At 41.8% G+C, this 26,875-nt stretch overlaps 1 protein-coding gene and 1 long non-coding RNA gene across 2 annotated transcripts in view; one reads left to right on the forward strand and one right to left on the reverse strand.

Moving 5' to 3' along the window:
* Positions 1-26,875, forward strand: part of LOC148862671 (uridine kinase-like protein 3) — a 66,529-nt gene that overhangs the window by 25,808 nt on the left and 13,846 nt on the right. Inside the window, exons 3-5 of the mRNA XM_088978323.1 lie at positions 17,411-17,480; positions 19,516-19,634; positions 20,195-20,291. Coding sequence (XP_088834449.1) covers positions 17,411-17,480; positions 19,516-19,634; positions 20,195-20,291 — 286 coding nt within the window. The remainder of the gene's footprint in view (positions 1-17,410; positions 17,481-19,515; positions 19,635-20,194; positions 20,292-26,875) is intronic.
* On the reverse strand, positions 5,711-9,347 carry LOC148862672 (uncharacterized). The gene is made up of 2 exons (XR_016110464.1): positions 6,344-9,347; positions 5,711-6,118 (listed from the first exon to the last, which is right to left on the reverse strand). It is a non-coding gene; the product is annotated as an uncharacterized LOC148862672 (long non-coding RNA).

The following is a 26,875-nucleotide window of genomic DNA, read 5'->3' on the forward strand; positions in this document are numbered from 1 at the left end:
CAAACATCTGTTGACGACATCCGGTTGGCCGCCCGTCTGGGGGTGGTAGCTAGTGGAGTGCAACATCTGGACCCCTTGGGCTGTGAAGTATGCCTTCCAGAAGGCACTCATGAAAAGCAGATCCCGGTCCGTGAAGATGGACTGAGGGGTCCCATGGAGCTTGGTCACCTCTCGGATGTAAAGCTTGGGCTACCGTGGCTGCTGTATAGGGTCATGAGAGGCTTATAAAGTGTGCATATTTGCTCAGCTGGTCTACCACCACTAGCACTACGGATTTCCCTTGGGATGTGGGCAATCCCGTTATGAAGTCTATGGTTACTTCTTCCCATACCTATTCGGGTATTGGCAGGGGTTGCAGCAGTGCGGCTGGGTTCTGGGTGCTGTACTTCTGCTATTGACACATGGTGCATTGGGTCACAAACTCCCGGACCCTTTGCTTCATTCCTTTCCAGTAATAATGGGCGGCTAAACGTTTATAGGTCTGCAGAACTCCCGACTGCCCCCCTTGGTCTGAGTTATGAAAGAGCCGCAGCAGCTCCTGATGGTATTTGGACTCACTCGACACCACCATCCGTCCCTTGTAGTAGAGAAGCCTATTCTGAAGTGTGTATCCTGGGGCCTGGGCCGCATCCTCCTGCACCTGGGCCTGTATCTGAGTTAATTGGGGGTGTCCTGGGCTTCCTGTTTCAGCTGTGATGTCAATGGGTAGCTCGGTCAAGACACGCCCAATGAGCACAGGTTTTCATCTCTGGAGAGGGCGTCCACTACTGCATTGGAGGGTCCTGGCTTGTATTCGATAGCAAAACCATACCCCATCAGCTTGTAGGCCCATTTGTGCTAGTCAGGGCACAAAACTCTCTGCTCCAACAAGTGCTTGATACTGCAGTGGTCAGTCCTGACAATGAACCGCCGGCCCAGCAGGTAAGCTCTCCATTTTTGGACTACTAGGGCGATGGCCATGAGCTCCTTCTCGTAGGTGGATTTGGCTTGGGCCTGTGGAGAGAGGGCCTTGCTGAAGTAGGCCAAGGGCTGGCCCTGCTGCATCAGGACTGCACCAATTCCGGTACCCGAAGCATCAGCCTCTACTATGAACTCCAACTCAAAGTTAGGAAGGGCCAGTGTAGGAGGTGAGGTGACAGCTTCCTTAAGTGCTTGAAAGGCTTCTTCTGCCTTCTGATCCCATTTGAATGAATGCTTCTTGAGTAGTCGGGTGAGAGGTGCTGCAAGTATTCCATACCCCTTAATGAACCTCCGGTAGTAACCGGTTAACCCCAGGAACCCCCTAAGAGCTTTTGGGGAGTTGGGCCGGGCCCTGGAGATCATGCATTCAGTCTTCTCCGGGTCCGTGCGCACATGCCCTCCAGAAATGATGTGGCCCAAGTAACTAATTTGGGTATGTCCAAACGAACATTTTGAGGGCTTAGCAAATAGTTGGTGCTGCCGCAGTAAGTTTAACACACATTGCAAGTGTTCCAAGTGAGAAGCCCAACTGGAACTATAAACTAGTATGTCATCAAAGAATACCAGAACAAAGAGACGCAGGTAAGGTTTAAAAATTCCGTTCATAATCCTCTGGAATGAAGAAGGGGCATTGGTCAGTCCAAACGGCATCACAAGGAACTCAAAGTGTCCATCTGAGGTTCTGAAGACAGTTTTGTGTATGTCATCTGGGTGGATCCGGATCTACTGGTAGCCTGACTGTAGGTCCATTTTGGAAAAATACTTAGCTTGGCCCAATTCATCGAGTAATTCTTCAATCAGCGGTATGACCTGTCCTTGACCGTGATGTTGTTCAGGGCTCTATAATCCAGGCAAAACCTCCAACTCCTGTCTTTCTTTCTCACCAAAATCACCGGTGATGAGTATGGACTGATGCTGGGCCGAATTAGTCCTTGACTAACAGCTGTCACCACTCGCTCTACTTCCACTCTTTGGTAATTTGGGCAGCGGTAGGGCCTGACATTGGCGGGTGGAGCTCCGGGTTGGATGGGGATCCGATGGTCATGGGCTCAAGGGGGTGGTAGTGTAGTGGGTTCTGGGAAAACATCTGAATAGGCTTGAAGCAGTAATTGGAGTTGCTGGGTTTGGTCAGGGGCTGGGCTATTACTTCCTGTGATTGGAGTGGGCCCTGCATGCATTGAGCCCATACTCATCAGCAAGGGTGTTGAGCCATGTTGGCAGCCCTTGAAGACGGCTTCCAAACTTCCTGCGGCTATGGGCTGGGCTTTAACCCCCTTCAGTGTACAAGGTTTACCATTGTGGGTGAACTGCATGGTCAACTCAGTCCAGTCGCACACCACTGGGCCCAACAATTGTAGCCATTGTATGCCCAGGACAATATCAGCCCCTGTGAACTCTAATGGATGTAGGTCCACCTTAAATCTATACCCCTGAATCCCCAACTCCACCGCCTTGCACCTCCCACCACAGGTGATTTGGTGGCCATTTGCCACATTTACAGCAAATTGGGAAACCGGTTCCACTGCTAACCCCAGTCGATCAGCCAACTGAGGAGTAATAAAGTTCAAGGAGCTCCCGCTGTCAATCAGGACAGCAATGCTCTTTCCTGCTATCAGCCCTTTCACTCGCATGGTCCTGGGGGCCTGATAACCCACCAAAGCCTGTAGGGATATGACGTAGCCTTCCTCCTCCGGTTCCACCTCCATCTTTTGTATTCCCGGGTCTCCCGTTTGGGTATCAGGTTCCTCTTCCCCTTCTACTTGTAGTAGGAACACTTGTTGGGCCTTGCATTTGTGGCCAGGGACGAACTTTTCATCACAATTGTAGCAGAGACCTTTCTCTCTACGGGCCTACATCTCGGTCCATGATAGTCTCTGGTAGGGGAGGGTCATAGCTCCCAGCTTTCTATTCGGTGGGGTTGGTAAGAGAACGGGTTTGTGGGGGGTGGTGGGAGTTGGTAGGAGAGGTCCCGATTTTGGGTCATGTTGAAGTTTGACCTGCCCTAGAATTCTGTCTTGTTCATTGACTGCAAAGTAAAGTAAACAGCAAGTAGGAGAAGAAAGAAGAAGAGAGAAAGGAGAGGAAAGAGAGAAAGGCCGGTTCGAATTAGAGAAATATTCTTTTCCCTAGATTCGGTCAGACCTGTTATTATATTATTAACTTGATGGAAAAGACTTAAGTGCCCTTCTTTAAGTAAGAAGCACTCGAACTAACATAACAGTACACATCAACCTTCTCAACAAGTACAAAGACCGAAATACCCCTTCACTAACACCACTAACACTCCCCCTCAAGCTGGTGAGTATATATCATATAATCCCAGCTTGTTACATATGTAGTCCACTCTCCCCCGACTCAAAACTTTTGTAAACAAGTCTGCCCATTGGTTTCCCGTACTAACATATGCAGTTTCTATGACCCCATTCAGCACCTTCTCTCTCACAAAATGGCAGTCAACTTCGATGTGCTTGGTTCTTTCATGAAACACTGGATTGGAAGGGATATGAATTGCTGCCTGATTGTCACAATAGAGCTTCATTGGAGTACTGATGTCATATCCTATATCCTGTAGAAGGTTCCTCAGCCACATTAATTCACAAGCAGTATGTGCCATGGCCCTATATTCTGCTTCTACACTGCTTCTTGCCACAACTGTTTGATTCTTACTTTTCCACGTTACCAGGTTACCCCCCAGAAAGGAGCAATAGCCTGTGGTGGATCGTCTGCCAGACATAGAACTTGCCCAATCAGCATCGGTGTATCCTTCTACTATTAGTTTTCCACCACTCCTGTACAACAAACCATGACCAGGAGCTCCTTTTAGATACCTCACAATCCTTAGCACTGCATTCCAATGTGGGACCAAAGGTTTCTGCATGAACTGACTTACCACACTAACCGCAAATGAAATATTTGGCCAAGTAATGGTTAAATAGTTTAGTTTGCCTACAAGCCGTCGATATCTGCTAGGGTCTTCAAATACTTCACCTATATCACTGCTCAGCCTCGTATTTGATTCCATAGGTGTCTCAGCCGGTTTAGTACCCAACAACCCTGTTTCTTCCAATAAATCGAGCACATATTTCCTCTAACACAAATTAATACCATGCTTAGATCTTGCTACCTCTATGCCCAAAAAGTATTTCAACTTGCCAAGGTCCTTTGTCTGAAAGTGTTCTTGTAGGAATGCCTTCAATCTATCAATGCCCATTTTATCATTCCCAGTCACAACGATATCATCCGCATACACCACCAATATTATTCTGTCTGCTGAAGAGTCAAAACTGAAGACAGAGTGATCAACTTGGCACTATTTCATACTAAACTTCTTGACCACCTCACTGAACCTACCAAACCATGCTCGAGGAGACTGTTTAAGTCTATAAATAGCCTTCTTAAGTCTGCATACCTTACCATCCTCCCCCTGAGCAACAAACCTTGGTGGTTGCTCCATGTAGACCTCCTCGAGCAAATCACCATGCAAAAAGACAATTTTGATATCTAGCTAATGGAGAGGCCAATCATACATAGCTGCAAGGGAGATGACGACACGAACTTACCCTATCTTAGCAATCGGGGAGAATGTCTCTGTGTAGTCAATGCCATAGGTTTGGGAGTACCCTTTGGCAACCAGTCGCGCCTTCAGGCACTCAACATGACCATCTGGCAAGTACTTAACACTATACGCCCACTTACAACTGACAGCCTGCTTCCCAGGAGGAAGAGCGGTGAGATCCCAAGTGTGATTATGATGCAAAGCAGAGAGCTCTTCTTCCATAGCACGACACCACTTTGGAGAGGTAAGGGCTTCCTGGACATCCTTAGGAACAACCACGGAGGATAACAAAGAGATGAACTGGCGATGGGAGGCGGAGAGGTGGGTAAATGAAACAAAATTGGAAATAGGGTGAAGGGTGCAAGTACGTTTACCTTTCCGGAAGGCAATAGGAAGATCTGGGTCGGAGGCTGGTGTCGGAGCTGGAGCTGGATCTGTCGACAGTGATGAAGCTCGAGGAGTTGCAGCTGGTACACGCTGGCGATGTGTATACACGTGACGGATGGGTGGATGGTCAACCGACAGTGGCACCGGAGGCAAGAACGTAGGCATGATTGGAACCAGAGGAGGTGGATCAGCCACGGGAAGAGGAAGAGGAGGTGGTGATGAGGAGGAAGCAGCAGCACCGGACCCGACGAAGAATGGAGTAGACTCGAAGAATGTAACATCAGCACATACCAAGGAACGACGAGAACTGGGATGATAACACTTGTACCCTTTCTGAGTTCGGGAATAGCCAAGGAAGATACACTTCAGGGAACGTGAATCTAACTTGTCAGTCCCGGGACCCAGATTATGAACGAAGTAGACACACCCAAATACCCGAGGAGGAAGCGGAAACGGAGACATGTTGGGGAATAAGACACTAAAAGGAGAACGGCCATCAAGGATAGACGTGGGCATCCAATTAATTAAGAAATAAGAGGTGAGTATTGCATCGCTCCAAAAGGTTTTGGGGACATTCATGTGGTGCATGAGGGAGTATGCCGTTTCTACAAGATGACGGTTCTTTCTCTCAGCCACCCCATTTTGTTGCGGAGTGTAAGTAAATGAAGTTTGGTATATAATGCCATGTTGGTCCAAGTATTCTTGAAAAGATGAAGACAAGTATTCACGTCCATTATCAGAATGGAAAATTTTGATGTGAATGCCAAATTGATTGCGGATCTCAGCATAAAATTTTTGGAAGATGGCAAATAATTCACTTCTTTCTTTCGTTAAATAGAGCCACGTCATTCTTGAATAGTCATCAACAAAAATAACAAAATATTGGTATCCATTATATGACATCACTTTATAAGGACCCCAAACATCTGAATGAATTAAAGAAAAAAGACTCGACACACGATTATTGACCCTAGAACGAAAGGGAACACGGTGGTGTTTCCCAAATTGACATGACTCACAATCTAAAACAGAAAGTTGACTCAATGAAGGGACTAAAGACTGCAACACTTTCAACGAAGGGTGACCAAATCTATAGTGCCACTGGAGAGGAGAAATGGATGATTGAAGGGCCGTCGACGTTCGTCCACCACCATCAAGATAATACAGTCCACCGGCTTCATGCCCTCCACCAATCTTCATCCTCGTCTTGAGATCCTGAAAAACACACATAGAAGGGTAAAATGTGATGGAGAACTTAAGGGACTTGGTCAGCTTACTAACAAACATAAGATTAAATGGAAACTTAAGGTACATATAAAACAGAGGATAGGGATACAGGGTCTAGGTCAACATTACCAACACCACAGATAGATGATGTGGAGACATTAGCAAGGGTAACAGATTGTGATGTTGAGCAATGAGTGAGAGATGAAAACACACCTGGAGTTCCCGTCATGTGATCGGAGGCTCCAGAATCAATAATCCAGGGGTTGGGTGTGGATGCCAAACAAGTCATAACTGAGTGTGCAAAGGAAGTTGTGTTCTGTTGCTACTTGGATTGAACAAACCTCTCATACTCATCCCGAGGAACACTCACCATCTCCTTGCCTGGGCCATCTGAGGGAGTAGAAGGCATCGGGTCAGCTGACCGATTCTCCTGTCTAGAGCTGAAACTGGTGTCACTAGTCATGGCATGGTTGGCCCACATCGAGGGAGGACCATGTAAGTCGTAGCAATAGTTAATGGTATGTCCATCCAATCCACAATGAGTACACTTCCGTGGACCCGAGCCACGTTCTCTACCACGAGCTCCCCCTGAATCTCTGCCTCCAGTACGACCACCACCACGGGTATGTGTAGATCCACCACTACCACTTCTGCCAGGCTGGGATCCTCGAGCCCCACTTCTGCCACCTCGACCTCTCGACACTGCAAATGTTGATTTATCGGAGACATTAGAATCCATAGATCCAATGGAAGCCCTCCGAAGACGAGCAAACACCTCCTCTAAAGATGGAAGAGCAGATCCCCCTAGTATCTGAGCTCGTACTGGTTCATACTCAGACTTCAGCCCCACCAGAAACCGTGTCACATCAAGCTGTTCTTGTTGTTGCTGTTGATCTTTGACATCAGAAGTGAGAGGATGATAGACATTTAACTCATTACGGATATTCCTCACACTGGCATAGTACTCCTCAAGGCTCTGACTTCCCTATTGCAGATTGAAGTATTCCTGATACAGTTGATATACCCTAGTGGTATTATCCTGACATGAATACAATTTCTTAGCATGATCCCACACCTCTTTGGCTGTGTCAAGAAACATGAAGTTCACACTGATTTTGGGTTCCATACTGTTCCACAACCATGTAATGATCTGTGCATCTTTCTGTTCCCAGTCTTCATACTCTTGAGAATTAGCAGGGGGTTTCTCCTCTCTTATATGCTTCACTTTCTTCTTTGTCTTCAGAAAAAACTCTACAAACTTGGCCCAAGGAACATAATTCTCTCCATTCAGTTTAATGGAGGTTATTTGGACATTTAGGTAGTCAGTAGAGATCATGACACTAGGTTTACTATCACTGTTATCTGCCATTGTCGAACTCCCTTATCACTGAATTCTGAGCACTGAATTATGAGCACTACACACTGCACACTACACACAGACACTTCACCGAAATCTGCACACTGATTTCAACAGTAATAAATGCTGAGAAATGCAACAACACAAACCCTAATCACTGAAATCTGCACACTGATTTTAGCAATATTAAATGCTGAAAAACTGCAACACCACAGCCCCTACTCACCGAAGTCTATAACTTGATTTCAGCGATATCAAGTGCTGAAAACCACACTTGTAACACCACAAACCCTAATCCACACTATTGCCCTTTGAATCACACACAAACCAGAATAAACCCTAGTATAAACCCTAGCACACTGCAATCGAAACCCATCATGTGAACTGTACTACACCTCTCATGTATTCCATAACAGAAAATATGCATAAAAAAACTTTACCTCATCGCCTGAAGGCCAACCACACGAAGGGCTGAAACACCATTGCACCACACGTACCAGCCCTAACTAGGGCTTAGAAACCACAGCAACCAATCACCAACGACACAATCGGAGGCATAGGAACCTCCTAGGGAAGAGGGTGATCACTCATTTTCAGCCCTTTTCCCAGTCTCCAACTCACATCTGAGAAACCCAAGAGAAACCCTAATTCGGATGCGCAAAAGGCAGAATTCTAGCAAGTCTGATTTGTTGAACCTGGCTCTGATACCATGTTGAAGTTTGACCTGCCCTAGAATTCTGTCTTGTTCGTTGACTGTAAAGTAAAGTAAACAGCAAGTAGGAGAAGAAAGAAGAAGAGAGAAAGGAGAGGAAAGAGAGAAAGGCTGGTTCGAATTAGAAAAAAGATAATCTCCCTAGATTCGGCCAGACCTGTTATTATATTATTAGCTTGATGGAAAAGACTTAAGTGCCCTTCTTTAAGTAAGAAGCACTCAAACTAACATAATATTACACATCAACCTTCTCAACAAGTACAAAGACCGAAATACCCTTTCACTAACACCACTAACAGGTCAATCTTTGGGTAACGTCCTTTCTTATTCAGACCCGCCTGAGGCCCACTTGGCCTCCCCAGCTTCTGTAATTGGTCCATCCTTTCTTCTTGGAGCTTGGCCAGGCCCATTGCCGCCATCAAGGTGGTTGGCTGCATGGTGTTCACTTCAATTCTTATTTCATCCCTTAAGCCGCCTATAAAACAACCCACCAGGGCTGTCTCTGGCCAGTCATGAACCTGAGTGGCTAACCTTTCAAAGTCCTTCTGATGTTATCTTACTGTACTAGTTTGCTTCACTCTGGAGAGTGATTCATTAAAGTTCTCATACCCGGAAGGCTCGAACCTCACATGTAATGCTTCGGTAAGGTCTAGCCATGTGGTCTGAGGGCGGGTTTTCTGGTACCACTGGTACCACATAATGGCTTCGCCATCCATGTGTATGGCGACAATGGAGACCCTCTGATCTGCTGGGGTCTCATGGAAGTCGAAATAACGTTCAGCTCGGTAAATCCAGGGAATGGGATCATCACCTGAGTACATAGGAAAGTCGATCTTAGCAGCCTTGACTGGGTACGCTCTTCCTTATGCCGTTGCTGCTTGATCCTTCCACCTCTGGGGTTCTGGGTCCTGCCGAGATTCGCTCGAACTGGCCTACCAGAGCTGAGAGAGTCTCCTTGATTTCCCTCAACTCACTGGTGATCTGGCGGACTTCCCCTTCTATACGATCAATACGTTCCTCTGCCGACGAGGATCTAGTGGTCAGCATTGTGGCTAGGCTCTGATGCCAACTGTTAAGACTCTGCTCTAACTGGGTTGTCGATGAGCTGGTTCGAGGGAGCTCGCCCTCTTGAAACAGATGAAAATGGGGTCGAGAGAGAAGAGAGAAGAGAGAGAGAGAGAGAAGGATATTCTGCTAAATGATTCCTGCCCATTCACGCAATGCAGGTTGGCCTTTATTGTGCATGGCCGTACAACCCATAACAACCTCTGAGCACACATGCCTCTATTCAGTACGTGGGCAACATGTGTATACAAAACCCTTGCGGCGCTCTGGACCTTTGAATGGGCCTGATGGGCCTGAAGTGTTTCATCTGGGATATTCTTCTTATGGGGCTTATCACTTTCATTGCTGAAGGTTCCTAAGGAGGTGGCTATGAAAATTGAGAAGATTCAGAAATATTTTCTTTGGGAAGGGGTAGGGCTGAGAAGGATAAAACCTTTTAACAAGGTATTATTACGGAAATGGTTGTGGAGATTTGGTCAAGAAAGGGAGAGGGAAGCCTTATGGAGAAGGGTGGTAGTTGGAAAATATGGAGTAGAAAGACTTGGGTGGGAACCAAGAGAAGTAAGGAGTTCTTACGGGGTAAGCATTTGGAAAGGGATCATGAGATTTAATCAGGAGTTCAGGGGTCGGGTTAGTTTTAAAGTGGGGGATGGGTAAAAGTGAGGTTTTGGGAAGATGAATGGCTTGGGATAGGGAAACTCTGTGAGGTCTGTCCAAGGTTATACATGTTGTCTGAGCAGCAAATCACAATGGATCAGTGCTATGAATGGAGAGGGGAGCATCTGATTTGGTCCCCCAAAATTTAGAAGACCTTTACTTGATCAAGAAGTTGAAGAATGTATTCTGCTATTGGAGAAATTAGAAGGCACAAGTATCTCTAGGAGCACAGGAGATGGCCTTTGGTGGAAAGAGTGCAAAGAAGGAAGATTTTCAGTGAAGTCTTTCTACAAGGCTCTAACAAGAGAAAGTGTGGAGGCAGAGCAGATAAAAGGTGTATGGGGTACCCCTAGGATTGAGGCATTTGCTTGGTTGGTAGCACATGACAGCATTCTTACTACAGATCACTTGAAGAACAGAGGGTTTCACATGGCAAGCTTCTGTTACTCATGCAACTTGGAGGAGGAAACAGCACTACTACAGATCACTTGAAGAACAGAGGATTTCACATGGCAAGCTTCTATTACTTATGAAACTTGGAGGAGGAAACAGCACTACTACAGATCACTTGAAGAACAGAGGATTTCACATGGCAAGCTTCTATTACTTATGAAACTTGGAGGAGGAAACAGCACTGCACCTGTTCTTTTCTTGTAGTGCAAAACATTTCATTTGGAAGTTCTCATTTCTGTTCGGGGTCAGTGTCTTCCAACCTTTATCCCCAGCAGAAATATTCTCCAAATGGCTAAAATTCAGAGGAATCAAGAAGGCTAGAATCATGTGGAGCTGCATTTCATTTGCAGTTTGCTGGTCTATATGGAATGAGAGGAACAGAAGGATTTTTGAAGATAAGTCAAAGACTATTGATCTTCTGATAGCTGCAGTGAACAAAGCTGATTGGGTGCCACAGCTTCCAGAGTTCGACACAGTGAACAAAGCTGATTTGTTAGAAAACTTTTGGAGTACTCTGGAGTTACAGCCCTGTAATGAAGATATTTTCAGTTTGAGTGATGTACCTTTGCTTGGTTTGTCAACTTGACAACCAAAAGTTTTGTACTGTACCTCTTTTTCAGTTTAATGAAAACTTTCTATTGATCTTTCAAAAAAGATATTCTGGACATGTTGGTTCTTGAATGGTCAACCCTCTTGTTCCATACAACATAACTGGCATTACAACTGTTATATATAATTTTCCTTTTAGTCTAAGTGGTATTTATCTACAAAATAAAAGTCTAGATGCACCCCTCCATTTTGCCCATCTTGCTCTAACTCTCTAGGTGATATCTTCCTCAATCTAGGAGAAATGCTTAAATGCAAATAAAAAATATTGAATCAGAAAGACAATATTTATAGAATAAGGAGTATTTTTACATCTTTTTAGCATAAGTTTGAATCTTGCGAACCCCTGAAACTTCCTTTTCATGATTATTGTGTCACTTCAATGGGTTTCCAGCTCATGTATTCAATGAAAAACAGAACTGGTTTCAAGGCCCATACCATACCCTTTTTCTGATAATGTTGATATCTCAAAAATAGTATATACCCAAATTCTAGTTTTGATTGAGAGTACTCAACTCAACAAGCCTTGTCGCAACTATATGAAATTGGCTACACGAGTCCTATTCCACCATTCCAATTTCCGATCTATTCAGTGCCATATTAATTGTTAAACTATTGGTCCTCAGAGTGTATTCTTGTTCTGATTGAGACTAAAGACTCCAAAAACTTTCTAATTTTTTGCTACTGCATGGGACTAATAATAAATAAATGGTTCTGTAATAAAACATCACAATGCAATCTAAACAACATAAAACTAGTCAAGATAACTCAGATAATAAAAATGGTGATTTCTATGACAACTCCATCTGTTGTTTGTATCCAATTGATAGGCAATTTAATAATGTTTCTTTTGGTTTCTTGGTTATTCTTATCATAGAAAATTGTTTTAGTAATATAGAATATTTCTCTTGAAGCCTGATAATTTCTTAAGGGGAAAAAATCTTTCTAGGGCCCTAAAAAAATTCAGGCATCCTAAGATAAATAAAAAATGTTCATAGAGGAAAGATATAACATATAACATGTAAACTACGATAGAAAATTTGTAAGTTTACAAGTAACTAGAAAAGAAAAATAAAGATTGGAGCTTGTAGGTGAACAAGGAACTGCTTGTGTGTTGTCTATACATTTAACTGAATATTAGAAGGCAATAAGGCATAAAATAAAGCCATTGCCCAATTTTGGTTCCAACTATCTGGGGTCTTGGAAGGGGTGGACTGGATATGGACCTATCCTTTGGCATTTTTCACACAAAGTGGCTGCTCTCATATTTCACCCTTGTCAACCCAAGATTTTGCCATTATATGAGGCAACGGCCTCTATTAGATTAAAAAAAGGGTAGTCCATTGGCTCCTGCCAATGTAGGGTTTGGGGAGGGATGTATGCAGCCTTACCACTGCACATATAGGGAGGCTGTTTCCAAGATTTGAACCTTGCTCACCCAGGTTGCAATGGAGCAACCCAACCGTTGTGCCAAGGCCACCTTATCATTCAATTAAGAGAGAAACAAACAATTAAATAAGACCCCACATCTATTTGTTTTCAAAGAAAAACTTAGTTGACATGCCAATCAGAAATTAATAAAAATAACAAGGGTAGACAACTTTCACCAATTAACTTTTCAAATTCAAGAAAGTATGCATTCAAGAATGAGATCATGTAGACTAACTATTTACCCACTAAAGAGGATGCTAAAAATGGCAGATAGCCACATGCAAAAAAAGGCAATAATAACAGTCTTGCTTGTCTATGTTGAGAAATATATTGTATTTGGGTTTTCTTTCAGGGAGAGTGTTGGAGGTTACAAGGGTATATTTGTAATATCGATAAATTTTGGGGACTTGTATGCAAGGTTCAAAGTATCAATACGTATCGGGCCGTATCGGGGGCTTCTCGATACCCCCTACAGGGGGTGTTTTGGGATCCTGACCGATTCAGAGGGTGGATGGACCTTAAACCGGACCCTATGAACCAGATTTGAAAAAACTAAAAAAATAAAAAAAAGCTATCGATATTTCCCGATACACCAATACCGGCATATCAGGTTTATTGATATTTTGAACCTTTATGGGAGGAAGTGGGCCTGTGTTTTATTCTGATATAATTTGGTCTCTTGCTTATTTAGGCCATTGGTTGTGTGGGATTGGGGTTGAGTGACTGAGGGCATTTGTTGTGAATTTGTAGAGAGGTCTGTCTTGTATCTCTTCTTCTCATAGTGGATGTTTTCTCTCTCTCCTTTGAATATAGGCTAATGAGATGAACCACGTTAAATCTTTGTTCTTTCTCTCTTTCTTCTTCCTATTTTATTCTTGGTTTACCATTTTCTTGCTGATTGACATGGTATCAAAGCAGGCCACGACCTGATATGCTTTCCTTGTTTTTTAAACTGCACATTGGTCTGAACACTCTACTGTGTTTGTGTTCATCTCTCTTTCTGCTCATGGAACTCTCTTAGGGTTGTTTTGATTAGCCCTAATTTGTTGAACATTGAAGCTGCACTACTAGTGAAGAAGACTATGGAAGTGTTGAAGAAGCTATGGTGGTGCCGACAGTGGTGGATATGGTAGTGACAACTTTGGCAGTGGAGGTGGCAGCAACAGTAGCTACAATAGTGGAGGCTATGGTGGAAGTGGTGCTAGTGGCAGCTATGGCACTGGTGGTGGAAACTCTAGTGGCTATGGAAATGCCAGCAGTAGTGGAAATTATGGTGTTGTTGTGGTGTAGGTGTTGAGAGCATGTTAAAACAGCTGACTGCTCATTAAAACAGTTGACTGCTGCAGTTAATGTTGACCACTACTGTTAACAGTTGACTACTATTGGTAAATGTGTTTTGCAAGTTGGAAAAAAAGGCTTTAATGCCCCGTGTTGTAGTGCTTTGTGAGTTGGAAATAAGGCTTTGATGCCTCAAGTTGTGGTTATTTGTGAGTTGGTGGTGTGTTTCTAAGGTCCCTCTTCTCGACAGTTCGAAGAGGGGCAGCTTTGTGATGTCATGATTGGTTCTGTGATCAATACTCATTGTGTGGTGATTAGTGATGGTTTGTGATTTGGTGATAACTTTGTTGGTGAATGTGTGAAGCTCCTTTGGTATTCGAGAAAAGTCTTAGTGATGTGGTAGTTTTTGGTGCATTGATAGACTGTTGGTGAGTGTGTGAAGCTTCCTTGGTGTTTGAGAAAAGTTTAGTGATGTGGTAGTTTGTGGTGTATTGGTGCACTTTTGCTTAAGATTGGTGATTACTAGATCATGACTTTGCTTTACTCCGGCTTTCCGATATGAGTTAATTTCGCTTTCTAACATCGAACTTTGATCTCTAAGAGGCCCCTTCAACATCTCAAGTTTCATGGTTGTTGCTTCAACAACACATCTAATTTTCATGGAGGTTGCTTCAACATCCTTACTTGCAAACTCAAGCTAGTTTTCCCACCTTGAGTTTAAGGGGGCGTGTTAAGAAATATATTGCATTTGGTTGTATTCTCATAAATAGATTCAAGTAGTTTTCAAAATACGCAACAATATTGTTTAAGCGAAATTGCTTAATCTTCTTCCCAAACTGAGTTTCAATCATTTTATAAAATACCATGGTCATCTGTAGAACTCCATCACATCCTTTTAACAAGTAGATCCATGTGCGTCGTTAATAGTAATCAATAAATCTGATAAAATAACAAAAGCCATCTATAGAAATAAGGGGTTAAAGGGCTTCACACGTCAGAATGGAATAAATCAAAAGGAGCTTGAATTTCATTACTAGAAATTGGATAAAGATTTCTACATTGTTTTGGCAATTTACACACTTCACAAACCAAACTCTGACTCGAAACAAACTTAAACAACTCAGGAAACCATCCTTGCACCAAAGAAAAAGACAAATGACCTAGCCTAGCATGCCATAAATGTAACCTAACTACTGACTCCTCATTTTCCCAACCATTGACAGTAGATGATTGTAAGGTTGAACTGATGTCTACATCAAAGTAATAGAGACCTCCAAACTCATGACAACTCCCAATCATTCTCTCCGTCAATTTGTCCTGAAAACACAATAAGTAGGAAATAATGTTATGTTACAATTTAACTTTTTTGTAAACTTAGAAACAGATAATTGATTTGAATCAAGATTGGGAACATGAAGTACAAATTTAAGAGAGAGATCCTTGCCTAGGTTAACTTTCCCCTTTTCAGAGATAGTGGAGAAGGAACCATCAACTACTCTCATCTTATCTTGGCTAGACATCAAACGATAAGAAGAAAATAAAAAAGACATGTGTGTCATATGGTTAGTAGCACCGAAATCAATAATCTAAGAGTTAGACATTATAGGATCAGTCGAGTAGAAATAGTACTTGATTTGGCAAGAGAAGAGGATGCAAGTGGGTTGTTCCACAATCAAGCCATGGCTTGGCTAAGGATTTCTACCTCATTAGTTGTAAAATCTAAGAATGACCTAGATGTGTGGGAACTAGTGGTCTTCCCAGTGGAGGAAGAACAACTGTGGGTGTGTTCTTTTGGTTTTCAGCACTATTACTTATGACAACATTTCCACTTGCTATTTGGCTCTTATGAGGCTTCTTGTCCTTAATGCATCTAGTTTCAGATGTGGGTAAAGATCCAAAAAGTCTCTTTTAAATGTCTGTCACCTCCACAATGAGTGTACTTGAGGTCCTCTTGTCTGAATTCTTTCCCCCTTTTTTGGCTTGAGGAAATCAAGGCTGAATGCTCTACAGGCTACACTTCGGTGTCTACTTGCATCTCTTTTCTTCTAACTTCTTTGTTCTTTACAAGATAGTAAACATGTCGTAAATCCAAAAGCTCATTTCTTCCCAAAATTTGAGATCTTATACTTTCATATATTGGATCTAGGCCAGTCAAGAACTTAAAAGCCTTGTCTTCTTCTATCTGTTTGTCATGCCTCTCCTTATCTCTTGCATTCTCCCAGTCAAGAACAAGATGGTGGTCTAGTTCTTCCCATAATCCTTCCAAGGTTGCAAAATAAGTTGCAATAGACATATCCCCTTGCTCAATGCAACAATATCTTGTTTTAGTCTATAGATCCTTGCGTTGTTTTTCCGTTGTCCATAGGTTTTAAACACCTTCTCCCAAATCTTAAAGACTGTAGGGAAGTGAGAAGTCCTTGCAACCCTTGGAGTCATTGAAACAAGCAGCTAGGACATAACAATAGCATTCTCCTTGCACCAAATTGAGTACTCAGCATCATCTTCTTTAGGTTCCTTCTTCTTTCCATTTATATAACCCATAAGCTCCTAGGAAGTAATGAAGAGTTTGGCTGAAACAAACCATTCTCTGGAATTGTATTCATCCAAAAACACACTGGTGGTTTGCAGACTATGCGGATTTGGATTTTCTAGGTTTGAGGATCTCCCACCAGTCCTATTTTCCTTAGAGGGTACCTCTCCTGATATTATGGACATGTTTGGCTCCTAACAGCAACCCACAACTGTTGTCTTTCAAAAAAACAAGGTTTAAAAAGCTGATGAAGCTGTGACTGAACTGATAGAAACTAATACCCTGCTGAACTGATAACAGTCCTGTTGACTGTAAGTCCTGTACCCTTCCCACACCCACCGGATGTTAGAAGAAGCTTCATAGACTGGGAAACCTTACAACTGGACTGAGAGCAACCCCAAAAACTAAATCTAGACTGAGAACACTTCCTGAAATCAGGTATGGACTGAAAGCAGCTTCTATAGGACTGAGAACACTTACTGAATCTGTAGTCGAATCTTGACTGTGAACAGTTTTTGTAATCACTTCTTTCTCTCAGGTTGAAATTAGGACTCTCCACTCAATCCTCTTCCTATATCTATTCTACACAGATCTCTCTAGTAGCTGAATGGCTACTGGCTGCTGTAGAAAAGCTAACAGGGCATACACAGGCTGGGGGAACTCTCTTTGGTCCTACAAAGAGAAACCCTAGACACAGACCTTTTTGTAGTCTACGGTTAGACCTAGGGCTTCTTCACAGTAGACAAAGAGGAAAAAAAAAGAAAAAAAAAAGAGAACAAAAGATGGAAGAAAAAGAAGGGAAACTAGAACCAGTCAATTAGGTCGATTGGTGCTCTGATACCATGTTTGCTGAAATGGTGAAGTAGAAGAGCAAGAAGAGATGAGAGGAGAAGAGAGTTGTGTATGGGCGGCAATCTATCTCCAGTCATCCCTAGAAACTAGTATATATATTAACATTAAGAAGATACAATAAAAGGACTAGAGTGCCCCTGATTAGTGATGGGACACTTAGACATTACAAGAACAAAACCAGTTTAGGCCCAATAACATAACAGTAAAACATAGAATGTTAAGCAGGCCCACTAACACTAAATCACTTGACACAACAAGTACAATATGATGCCTACTTTTATTCTTATTCTTTTTTTTTTCCATTGTTTATCTATACAAATGTATGCTATTGATTTGCAGGACTCATTTTACCGCATGCTGAGTAAGGAAAAGTTAAAACAAGTTCATGAATATAACTTTGACCATCCTGGTAAAGATCTTGTAGCAACTCTAACCTTAAATTTTCCACTAAAACAAGTACATCTTACATTAATATCACATGTTATAACCTTATTGCAGTTTCTTCTTTCTAAAGTCTTTCCTGGACAATGGGCTATCTTAAAATGTTCACATTGTTTATCACAAAATGGATTTACAAGAGATTTCTTGTCAATTACACCATGTATTTGTTGTAAAGCTATTCATTTAATAAGAACTTAACCATTGTTAATGCAAAGAGGAACTTACTAGCTGTTACTCATGTTATAAGAAGGTGACAGCTAGCTTAGCTCATGAAATCTTTTTTGGAAATATGATATCCATATACTCATTTAAATCCATATTGTACCTTTGTACTGATTTATCCATAAATAAAAGTGGGACTTTTACTTGTAAAGCATTCCTTTATTGGCTATATTCATGTGTAATTATGGAGTCCATAGGTAACATTTTAGGACATTTAGGTGACGAGTGAGACTTATCATGGGAGATCTAGGTGACCTGATTCCATGTAAACCTAGAACATCTCAACTAAGGGTTAACATAGGTAGTTCACTTATAAGGTTGGCATATAGACAATTTCCATTATATGGTGTGGTGAGACTCCAAATTGTCATGTGGGTGTGTACTGGATGCACACTGATATTGATCCATCAGATTTATATGTCACTGCTAATGGAATGTATCACTTAGAGTCTCAAATGCAAAGTCTTTTTTTTCCCTTGGACTTGGAGAGTTCTCGGGACTGTAGTGTCACAATCAATCACTTTGATGTACGATGGGTGAGGTTACTATTGGATTGTAACTGACATACTTTGTACGTTGGTAGGTTGAATATGATGTTATGGTTTTGAGAATGTCCAATAAGAGATTTTTACACCCTCAAACAAGAGGAGAGTGTCACAGCCAAAAAGTTACCTGCATTAGAACTCTGGCCAGGAATTAGTACTTTGGTAATGGAATCTTAATGAGTAGGACACCTATATAAGTTTCAAGGCAACATCAGGATTCGTATGGGAATTGGGACTGTTGGGGAGCAATCCTAGTTGTACTAGAACTCTGTTATTATTATCCCAGAAGTATGGGAAGAGTCCTTGCAGTGCTAGGATTCATAGGAAAGTTTCCTAGGGCTTGTCTTGTAGTGTCCTGATTGAATTAGGAATCCTTGGTATACTCGGGTTGTCATATTCTAGCACATGCTCTAGAAATGTTTCTGAGTAAGTAGGAGATCTTCACATGGTTTCTTGGTCTGAGCAGAACTCTTGGATAAATCCCATTTCGATAATGGTTGGTTCAAACAATGATATGTGTGGTTTTCTAACTAGATTCTAACACTATTGTGTGGAGGGGTAGAATTGTATTCACCTTTGCATGAGAGGCCTAAATGATAATTTTCAAGGACTTAAGAGCAATTGCAAAGGAGTTGTTTGACCTGACTGCAATATTAAAAAGATGTTCTAATCTTTGACCACACATCCTCTCTATATATAAGATATAGAGCTCTAGAAAAGCAATTGAACGAACCATAATAGAGTGGTGGGTGAACTACATTGACTAGTGCCCAATAGATCTAGACTGGAGTGCTGTTAAAGCCATAGGCAAAGGGAGCAGTTTGATTTCAGTTAGAGGATATCATTGGGCAGGTGGATCATGATATTCAAGAAAGAATTCAGAGATATCTTTCAGGAAAAAACATGGGAATCTACTCTTCACAGGTGCGACTAGGTTAGAAAAATAAAATAGTCATATTCCCCATGCATATCTTGGGCAAATAGTGAAATCAATTTGTGTACTTCAATGCAACTTCTCTTTCAGTCTTGGGGATGTTGGACCCACTGAACTTGGGATTGAATCCTACCTTCATTAATTCTAACTACTGACAGCTAACCATTTACCAATTACACATCAAAAAATATTTCAGTTTATTATACTCCACCGCCACACCCCTCCCCCAGTAAAAAGAAAAAGATTAGTGAATGTGTGTAATGCTTCTTCATACATAATTTATTAATCTAATTTCTTTGCAGACGCCTTCGACACAGATCTTTTACTTTCTTGCATGGAGAAACTAAAACGTGGGCAAGCAGTTACTGTTCCAAATTATGATTACAAGAGTGGTAGAAACAATACGTTACCACAACAAAAGGTACTAAATGCATTTAATGTACATGGATTTCTTTATTAAGTGATATTTCAGATATATTACTTTGGAGCCTTTTCTATACTTTTATTGGATATGCTATAATAATGAGTGCCAAAAGAGCTTAAGTTTAATTCTTGAAGATGGCTTGTTTATGTCATGCTATTGATAATGAATAGGAAAACTTGATTAACACCTATTACTTAAGGACTTTGCAACCTATAATGCTGGTAATTTTTCTTTTTATTTATTTTTGAAAATAATAATTCTGGCAATTTCTTATTATAACTAGACTTATTTTATGGATGCTCCAAGAATAGTTTTGACCTTGTTTTTCCCCCAAAGTTGCATTTGTGCAACCAGAAACAACATTTTTAATCATATCATGCATGATCTGAAACTAGTGTCCAGAATAAGGTGATACAGTGAAGTTAGATCCCCCAGCATTTTCTTTAGTTTGAATACTATGTGTATTTTTGTCACTGAAATAGTACCAACTTTTTTACTATAAGTATACTTCTCTGATTTCAGTCAATTATTTGTTTTTTGTTTCTTCAAATATGTAGGTTAACCCATCAGATGTTATAATCTTAGAAGGAATACTAGTTCTTCATGATTCTCGCGTCCGTGATCTGATGAACATGAAGATCTTTGTTGATACAGGTTATTTTCTTTCAGTTTCCTCAAGTTTGATATAACTAAAAGAGTGTATAGATTCATGAGTTTAACAAAATAGGGAACTACAATAAAGCTTCAATCAGTTAAAGAATTATGACCTTGTCTTTAATTATAAGTTAAGCAAGCATCATATCATGATAATTGGCAAAAAGATGGTACTGACCTTCTAATTTGTTATTTTGGTGAAGTCACGAAATGAATCATATAATAAAAAAAATCATACTATTTGCAGGATTTTATGATAAAAAACATAAAATTATTAACTAACAGTTTTCAAGGTATCGCTTTCTTGTTTGTTACCCCCCTCTAACTTATTCTGGAAAATCTAAGTACTGTTGGGATTTTATTCAAAGTAACATTGGAGATACTTAAGCCAGAGACATCTATGGGCACCGGAGAGTGACCCACTTCATGGCTTGGTTATTGGAGTTGCCACCCATCATAGTAGAGAAAAGGGAGTGATGGGACTCCCAGTGTTCAAATTAAACAACTTTTGATTTATGGTGACTCCGTCATCAAGATAAGGCAGTCTGGGTAAGCTGGGAAGGAGAGAGGGAAGGTGTTAGGCACCTCTATCCCCTGTTAGAGCGAATGCCATTTCCTCCGAGCCAAAATAAAAAGGCTGAATTCAATTAAACAAATAGCGGTTTTTGAAATACTTCACGGTTGGTACAAGCAGAGTGAAAATGCTCTAGAAAACTCTAGAAAACTCTATTCTGCTAGTAAATTTGATTATAGTTTGACCTAGCTTTCAGCTACCACCATTATTAAGTATTTATGCTTTTTTTTTTGTTCGTTGGATTTCTAGTTTAACCACAGAATGCTTAACTAAAATTGATTTAATCTGAACTCATTTGGTATCATCTTCCTCGACTCCCAAGTATTTGTATTGGAAGCCAATAAGTGTAGCAATACCGGGTTCCCCCTTCATGCTTCTCTTGAACCCAATCAGCTACTGTTCATCGAATTAGGAGAGGGGCAGAGACTAGGTTGAGTACGGATTCAAGAGTTAAAAGGTTCGGAAACTCATTGAAATTAGGGCACCATCCTCCATACTTAGCTTCAGTAAATGGGGTGGTACTGGGAATTTCCCGTTACACCTTTCCTGAAGTCAATGGCTTACTTAGGGGAGGATGGGAGCCCTGATCTCAATCGCTCTAAACCTCTCTTGCAGTTCATTCCAGGTAGGGAAAATTCCCAATAGTACCCTGTACTTTGGGCCTAGTGCCACTTTGGTTCCCAAACTTTAAAACGTGACAAAATGTGTCAATCCAGTACCTGTCGTTAACCAATCCGTTAACCAGCCGTTAAGTGACATTTGAAAAGACACGGATTCCCTTTGAGTGTCATCTAATTTTCTCTATCAACCATCATCCACATGTTGATAAAAATGACCAGTCTCAAATCTTTGCCTCTTCTATTCAAGAAAGTTGGGGTAATGTCTTAGTGGGCACTCTAGTGACCCCAACTTTCTTGAACAGAAGAGGCAAGGATTTGGGACTGCTCATTTTTTGTCAATGTTTGGATGGTTGATAAAGAGAATTAGATGACACCCGAAGGGTACTTGTGTCTTTTCAAATGGCACTTAATGGATGGTTAATGGGCTGGTTAACAAGCTGGTTAATGGTAGGTACTAGATTGGCACGTTTTGAATGTTTTGGGTACTAAGTTGTCGCGTTTTAAAGTTCAGGGATCAAAGTGGCACTAGATCCAAAGTACAGGATACTAATCTGGAATTTTCCTTTCCAGGTAACAACAAAAGAAAGAGGAAACGATGGATCTCCTCTCTGCAATGTCTTCTTCTGCAAGTTGCAATGTCAATATCTTCCTATCTTTCCTTATAGGGAAAGAACTAAGAAGAAGAAGCCCCTCCTTCCTTATAGGCTCAAAAGGGAAAAAGCCCCTCCTTCCTTATAGGCTCAAAAGGGAAAAAGCCCCTCCTTCCCTTTTTGGCAAAAATGGGAAAAAGAGTTTGAATAAAAAAATAAGATTATGCTGATGTGGCAAGCGTATTAAGAGAGGGGGGGAAGGGGCCCATGTCTAGGGGTGGCAACGAGCCGAGCTACTCGAGCTCAGCTTGGTTTCAACCGAGCTCAAGCTCAAGCTTGAGCCCAATTCACTGGCGATTATGAAATGAGCCAAGCTCAAGCCTACTAGAGCTCGACTCACGAGTCGGCTCGGATATATATATAATAAAAATATTATAATTATTAATTTTTATAATTCTTATTTTTTTAAATATCAAATAAAAAATATTTTTATATATAATTTTTTATTTTTATAAAATATTTTTTCTCAAAATCGAGCTCGAGCCTCGTACTATTCGGCTCAGCTCAACTCGAAACCACCCCTACTCGTATCCCTAGGCTGATTTGATGCCTTGGGTCCCCTCCACCATCCCCTATTTATAGGGTTCAACTTCAAGTAGGGGTAGTTTGGACATTTTTATGTTTGTGGGGTAAAAAGGTCCAAAAGAAGTGAATTTTTGGGTATTTTAGGTATGAAGATGTGTAGGGGTATTTTGGGTATTTTGAGAGTTTTTAAGGGTAAAATGGTCCAAAATGTGTGGGTTTGGGGTATTTTGTGAAGGAAGGTGTTGTGAGGGCATTTTAGGTATTTTTAAGGTTTTCAAGGGTAAAAAGGTCCAAAATGTGTATGTTTGGGGGCATTCTGGAATGAAAGGTGTGGGGTACTTTGGGTATTTTGAGGGTTTTCAGGGGTAAGAAGGTCCAAACGAGGTAAATTTGGGGGTATTCCGGGAGGAAAGGTATGTGGGAGTATTTTGGATATTTTGATGGTTTCCAGGGTTAAAAGGTCCAAATGAGGTAAATTTGGGGGTATTCTAGGAAGAAAGGCATGTGGGGTATTTTGGGTATTTTGATGGTTTTCAGGGGTAAAAAGGTCCAAACGAGATAAATTTGGGGGATTCTAGGAAGGAAGATGTGCGACAGTGCGAGGGGTGTGCTGGTTATTTTGAAGTTTTGGAGGTGGTTCTAACAAAAGTTGTAACAAGGGAATATTCTGATCCAAGGGTAAGAAGCTTTTGGGTGGTCAGGATTTACTTAGGGAGGGTTGTTGTGTTGATGCTATATCATGAGAGAGTTATTCAAACAAATGATAGCTTGCAAAATAGAATCTTGCTTGGTGTTAGTGGTGTTAGTGAAGGGGTATTTCGGTCTTTGTACTTGTTGAGAAGGTTGATGTGTACTGTTATGTTAGTTCGAGTGCTTCTTACTTAAAGAAGGGCACTTAAGTCTTTTCCATCAAGTTAATAATATAATAACAGGTCTGGCCGAATCTAGGGAAAATAATCTTTCTCTAATTCGAACCAGCCTTTCTCTCTTTCCTCATCTTTCTCTCTTGTTCTTTCTTCTCCTACTTTACTTTACAGTCAACGAACAAGACAAAATTCTAGGGCAGGTCAAACTTTAACATGGTATCAGAGCAAGATTCAACAAATCAGACTTGCTAGAATTTTGTCTTTTGCGCATTCGAATTAGGGTTTCTCTTGGGTTTCTCAGCTGTGAGTTGGAGACTGGGAAAAGGGCTGAAAAGGAGTGATCGCCCTCTTCCCTAGGAGGTTCCTATGCCTCTGATTGTGTCGTTGGTGATTGGTTGTTGTGGTTTCTAAGCCCTAGTTAGGGCTGGTATGTGTGGTGCAGTCTTTTTTCTAAGGTCGATAATCGTGTGCCGAGTCTTTTTTCTTTAATTCATTCAGATGTTTGGGGTCCTTATAAAGTGATGTCATATAATGGATACCGATATTTTGTTATTTTTGTTGATGACTGTTCAAGAATGACGTGGCTCTATTTAATGAAAGAAAGAAGTGAATTATTTGCCATCTTCCAGAAATTTTATGCTGAGATCCGCAATCAATTTGGCGTTCACATCAAAATTTTCCGTTCTGATAATGGACGTGAATACTTGTCTTCATCTTTTCAAGAATACTTGGACCAACATGGCATTATACACCAAACTACATGTACTTACACTCCGCAACAAAATGGGGTGGCTGAGAGAAAGAATCGTCATCTTGTAGAAACGGCACACTCCCTCATGCACCACATGAATGTTCCCAAAACCTTTTGGAGCGATGCAATGCTCACCTCTTATTTCTTAATTAATCGGATGCCCACGTCTATCTTTGATGGCCGTTCTCCTTTTAGTGTCTTATTCCCCAACATGTCTCCGTTTTCGCTTCCTCCTCGGGTATTTGGGTGTGTCTACTTCGTTCATAATCTGGGTCCTGGGACTGACAAGTTAGATGCACGTTCCCTGAAGTGTATCTTCCTTGGCTATTCCCGAACTCAGAAAGGGTACAAGTGTTATCATCCCAGTTCTCGTCGTTCCTTGGTATGTGCTGATGTTACATTCTTCGAGTCTACTCCATTCTTCGTCGGGTCCGGTGCTGCTGCTTCCTCCTCATCACCACCTCCTCTTCCTCTTCCCGTGGCTGATCCACCTCCTCTGGTTCCAATCATGCCTACGTCCTTGCCTCTGGTGCCACCGTCGGTTGACCGTCCACCCATCCATCACGTGTATACACATCGCCTGCGTGTACCGGCTGCAGCTCCTCCAGCTTCATCACCGTCGACAGATCCAGCTCCAGCTCTGACACCAGCCTCCGACCTAGATCTTCCTATTGCCTTCCAGAAAGGTAAACATACTTGCACCCTTCACCCTATTTCCAATTTTGTTTCACTTACCCACCTCTCCGCCTCCCATCGCCAGTTCATCTCTTTGTTATCTTCCGTGGTTGTTCCTAAGGATGTCCAGGAAGCCCTTACCTCTCCAGAGTGGTGTCGTGCTATGGAAGAAGAGCCCTCTGCTCTGCATCATAATCACACTTGGGATCTCACCGCTCTTCCTCCTAGGAAGCAGGTTGTCGGTTGTAAGTGGGTGTATAGTGTTAAGTACTTGCTAGATGGTCGTGTTGAGCGCCTGAAGGCGCGGCTGGTTGCCAAAGGGTACTCCCAAACCTATGGCATTGACTACACAGAGACATTCTCCCCGGTTGCTAAGATAGGGTCAGTTCGTGTCGTCATCTCTCTTGCAGCTATGTATGATTGGCCTCTCCATTAGCTAGATATCAAAAATGCCTTTTTGCATGATGATTTGCTCGAGGAGGTCTACATGGAGCAACCACCAGGGTTTGTTGCTCACGGGGAGGATGGTAAGGTATGCAGACTAGTTGAAAAACAGTCCTAGAAGAAGGGACTGTGTTTGAAACAAAGAAAACTAGCAAGAGAAGATTAGAGAAGAAGAGAGAGCTGCGGCAAGAAGGGTTAGAGGATGAGGAGTTCGAACTTAACCTCCCTCTAACTCTCTAATACACTTTTATTAAGTTAATCTTTTAATAATTACAAGAGAGGTCCTTAGTTGGACAAGAAATTACAAAAGAGGAACATAAAAGAGTATGAGCCCAGAATAAGGTCCATTACAGAGAAGAACATAAAGATAACATACAGTAACATCCTATGGGCCATTCGGCCCATCTTCTCTACACCCCCCCTCAAGCTGAGCATAAATGTCAATCATGCCCAGTTTGCCAGTGTCATGATGAAGTTTTGCCTTGGAAATGCCCTTGGTGAGAAAGTCTGTCAATTGTCCTTTAGAAGTAACGAATGGAAGGCACACTTCTCCGGATGAGACTCTTTCTCAAATAAACTTGGCACTGATTGAACCAACCAAACCATGCTTGAGGGGACTGTTTAAGTCCATAAATAGCCTTCTTAAGTCTGCATACCTTACCATCCTCCCCCTGAGCAACAAACCCTTGTGATTGCTCCATGTAGACCTCCTCAAGCAAATCATCATGCAAAAAGGCATTTTTGATATCTAGCTGATGGAGAGGCCAATCATACATAGCTGCAAAGGAGATGACGACACGAATTGACCCTATCTTAGCAACCGGGGAGAATGTCTCTGTGTAGTCAATGCCATAGGTTTGAGAGTACCCTTTGGCAACCAGCCATGCCTTCAGGCGCTCAACACGACCATCTGGCAAGTACTTAACACTATACACCCATTTACATAGCATGACACCACTCTGAAGAGGTAAGGGCTTCCTAGACATCCTTACCTCTTCTTCCACAGCCAAGTTGATCACTCTGTCTTCAGTTTTGACTCTTCAGCAGGCAAAATAATATTGGTGGTGTATGTGGATGATATCGTTGTAACTGAGAATGATAAAATGGGCATTGACAGATTGAAGGCATTCCTACAGAAACACTTTCAGACAAAGGACCTTGGCAAGTTGAAATACTTTTTGGGCATAGAGGTAGCAAGATCTAAGCATGGCATTAATTTGTGTCAGAGGAAATATGTGCTCGATTTATTGGAAGAAACAGGGTTGTTGGGTACTAAACCGGCTGAGACACCTATGGAAACAAATACGAGGCTGAGCAGTGATATAGGTGAAGTATTTGAAGACCCTGGCAGATATCGACGGCTTGTAGGCAAACTAAACTATCTAACCATTACTCAGCCAGATATTTCATTTGCGGTTAATGTGGTGAGTCAGTTCATGCAGAAACCTTTGGTCCCACATTGGAATGCAGTGCTAAGGA

The sequence above is a fragment of the Nelumbo lutea genome, chromosome 3 (genome assembly GCF_056320005.1).
Source record: "Nelumbo lutea isolate HS-2025 chromosome 3, American lotus-T2T, whole genome shotgun sequence".
NCBI classification, from domain to species: Eukaryota; Viridiplantae; Streptophyta; class Magnoliopsida; order Proteales; family Nelumbonaceae; genus Nelumbo; species Nelumbo lutea.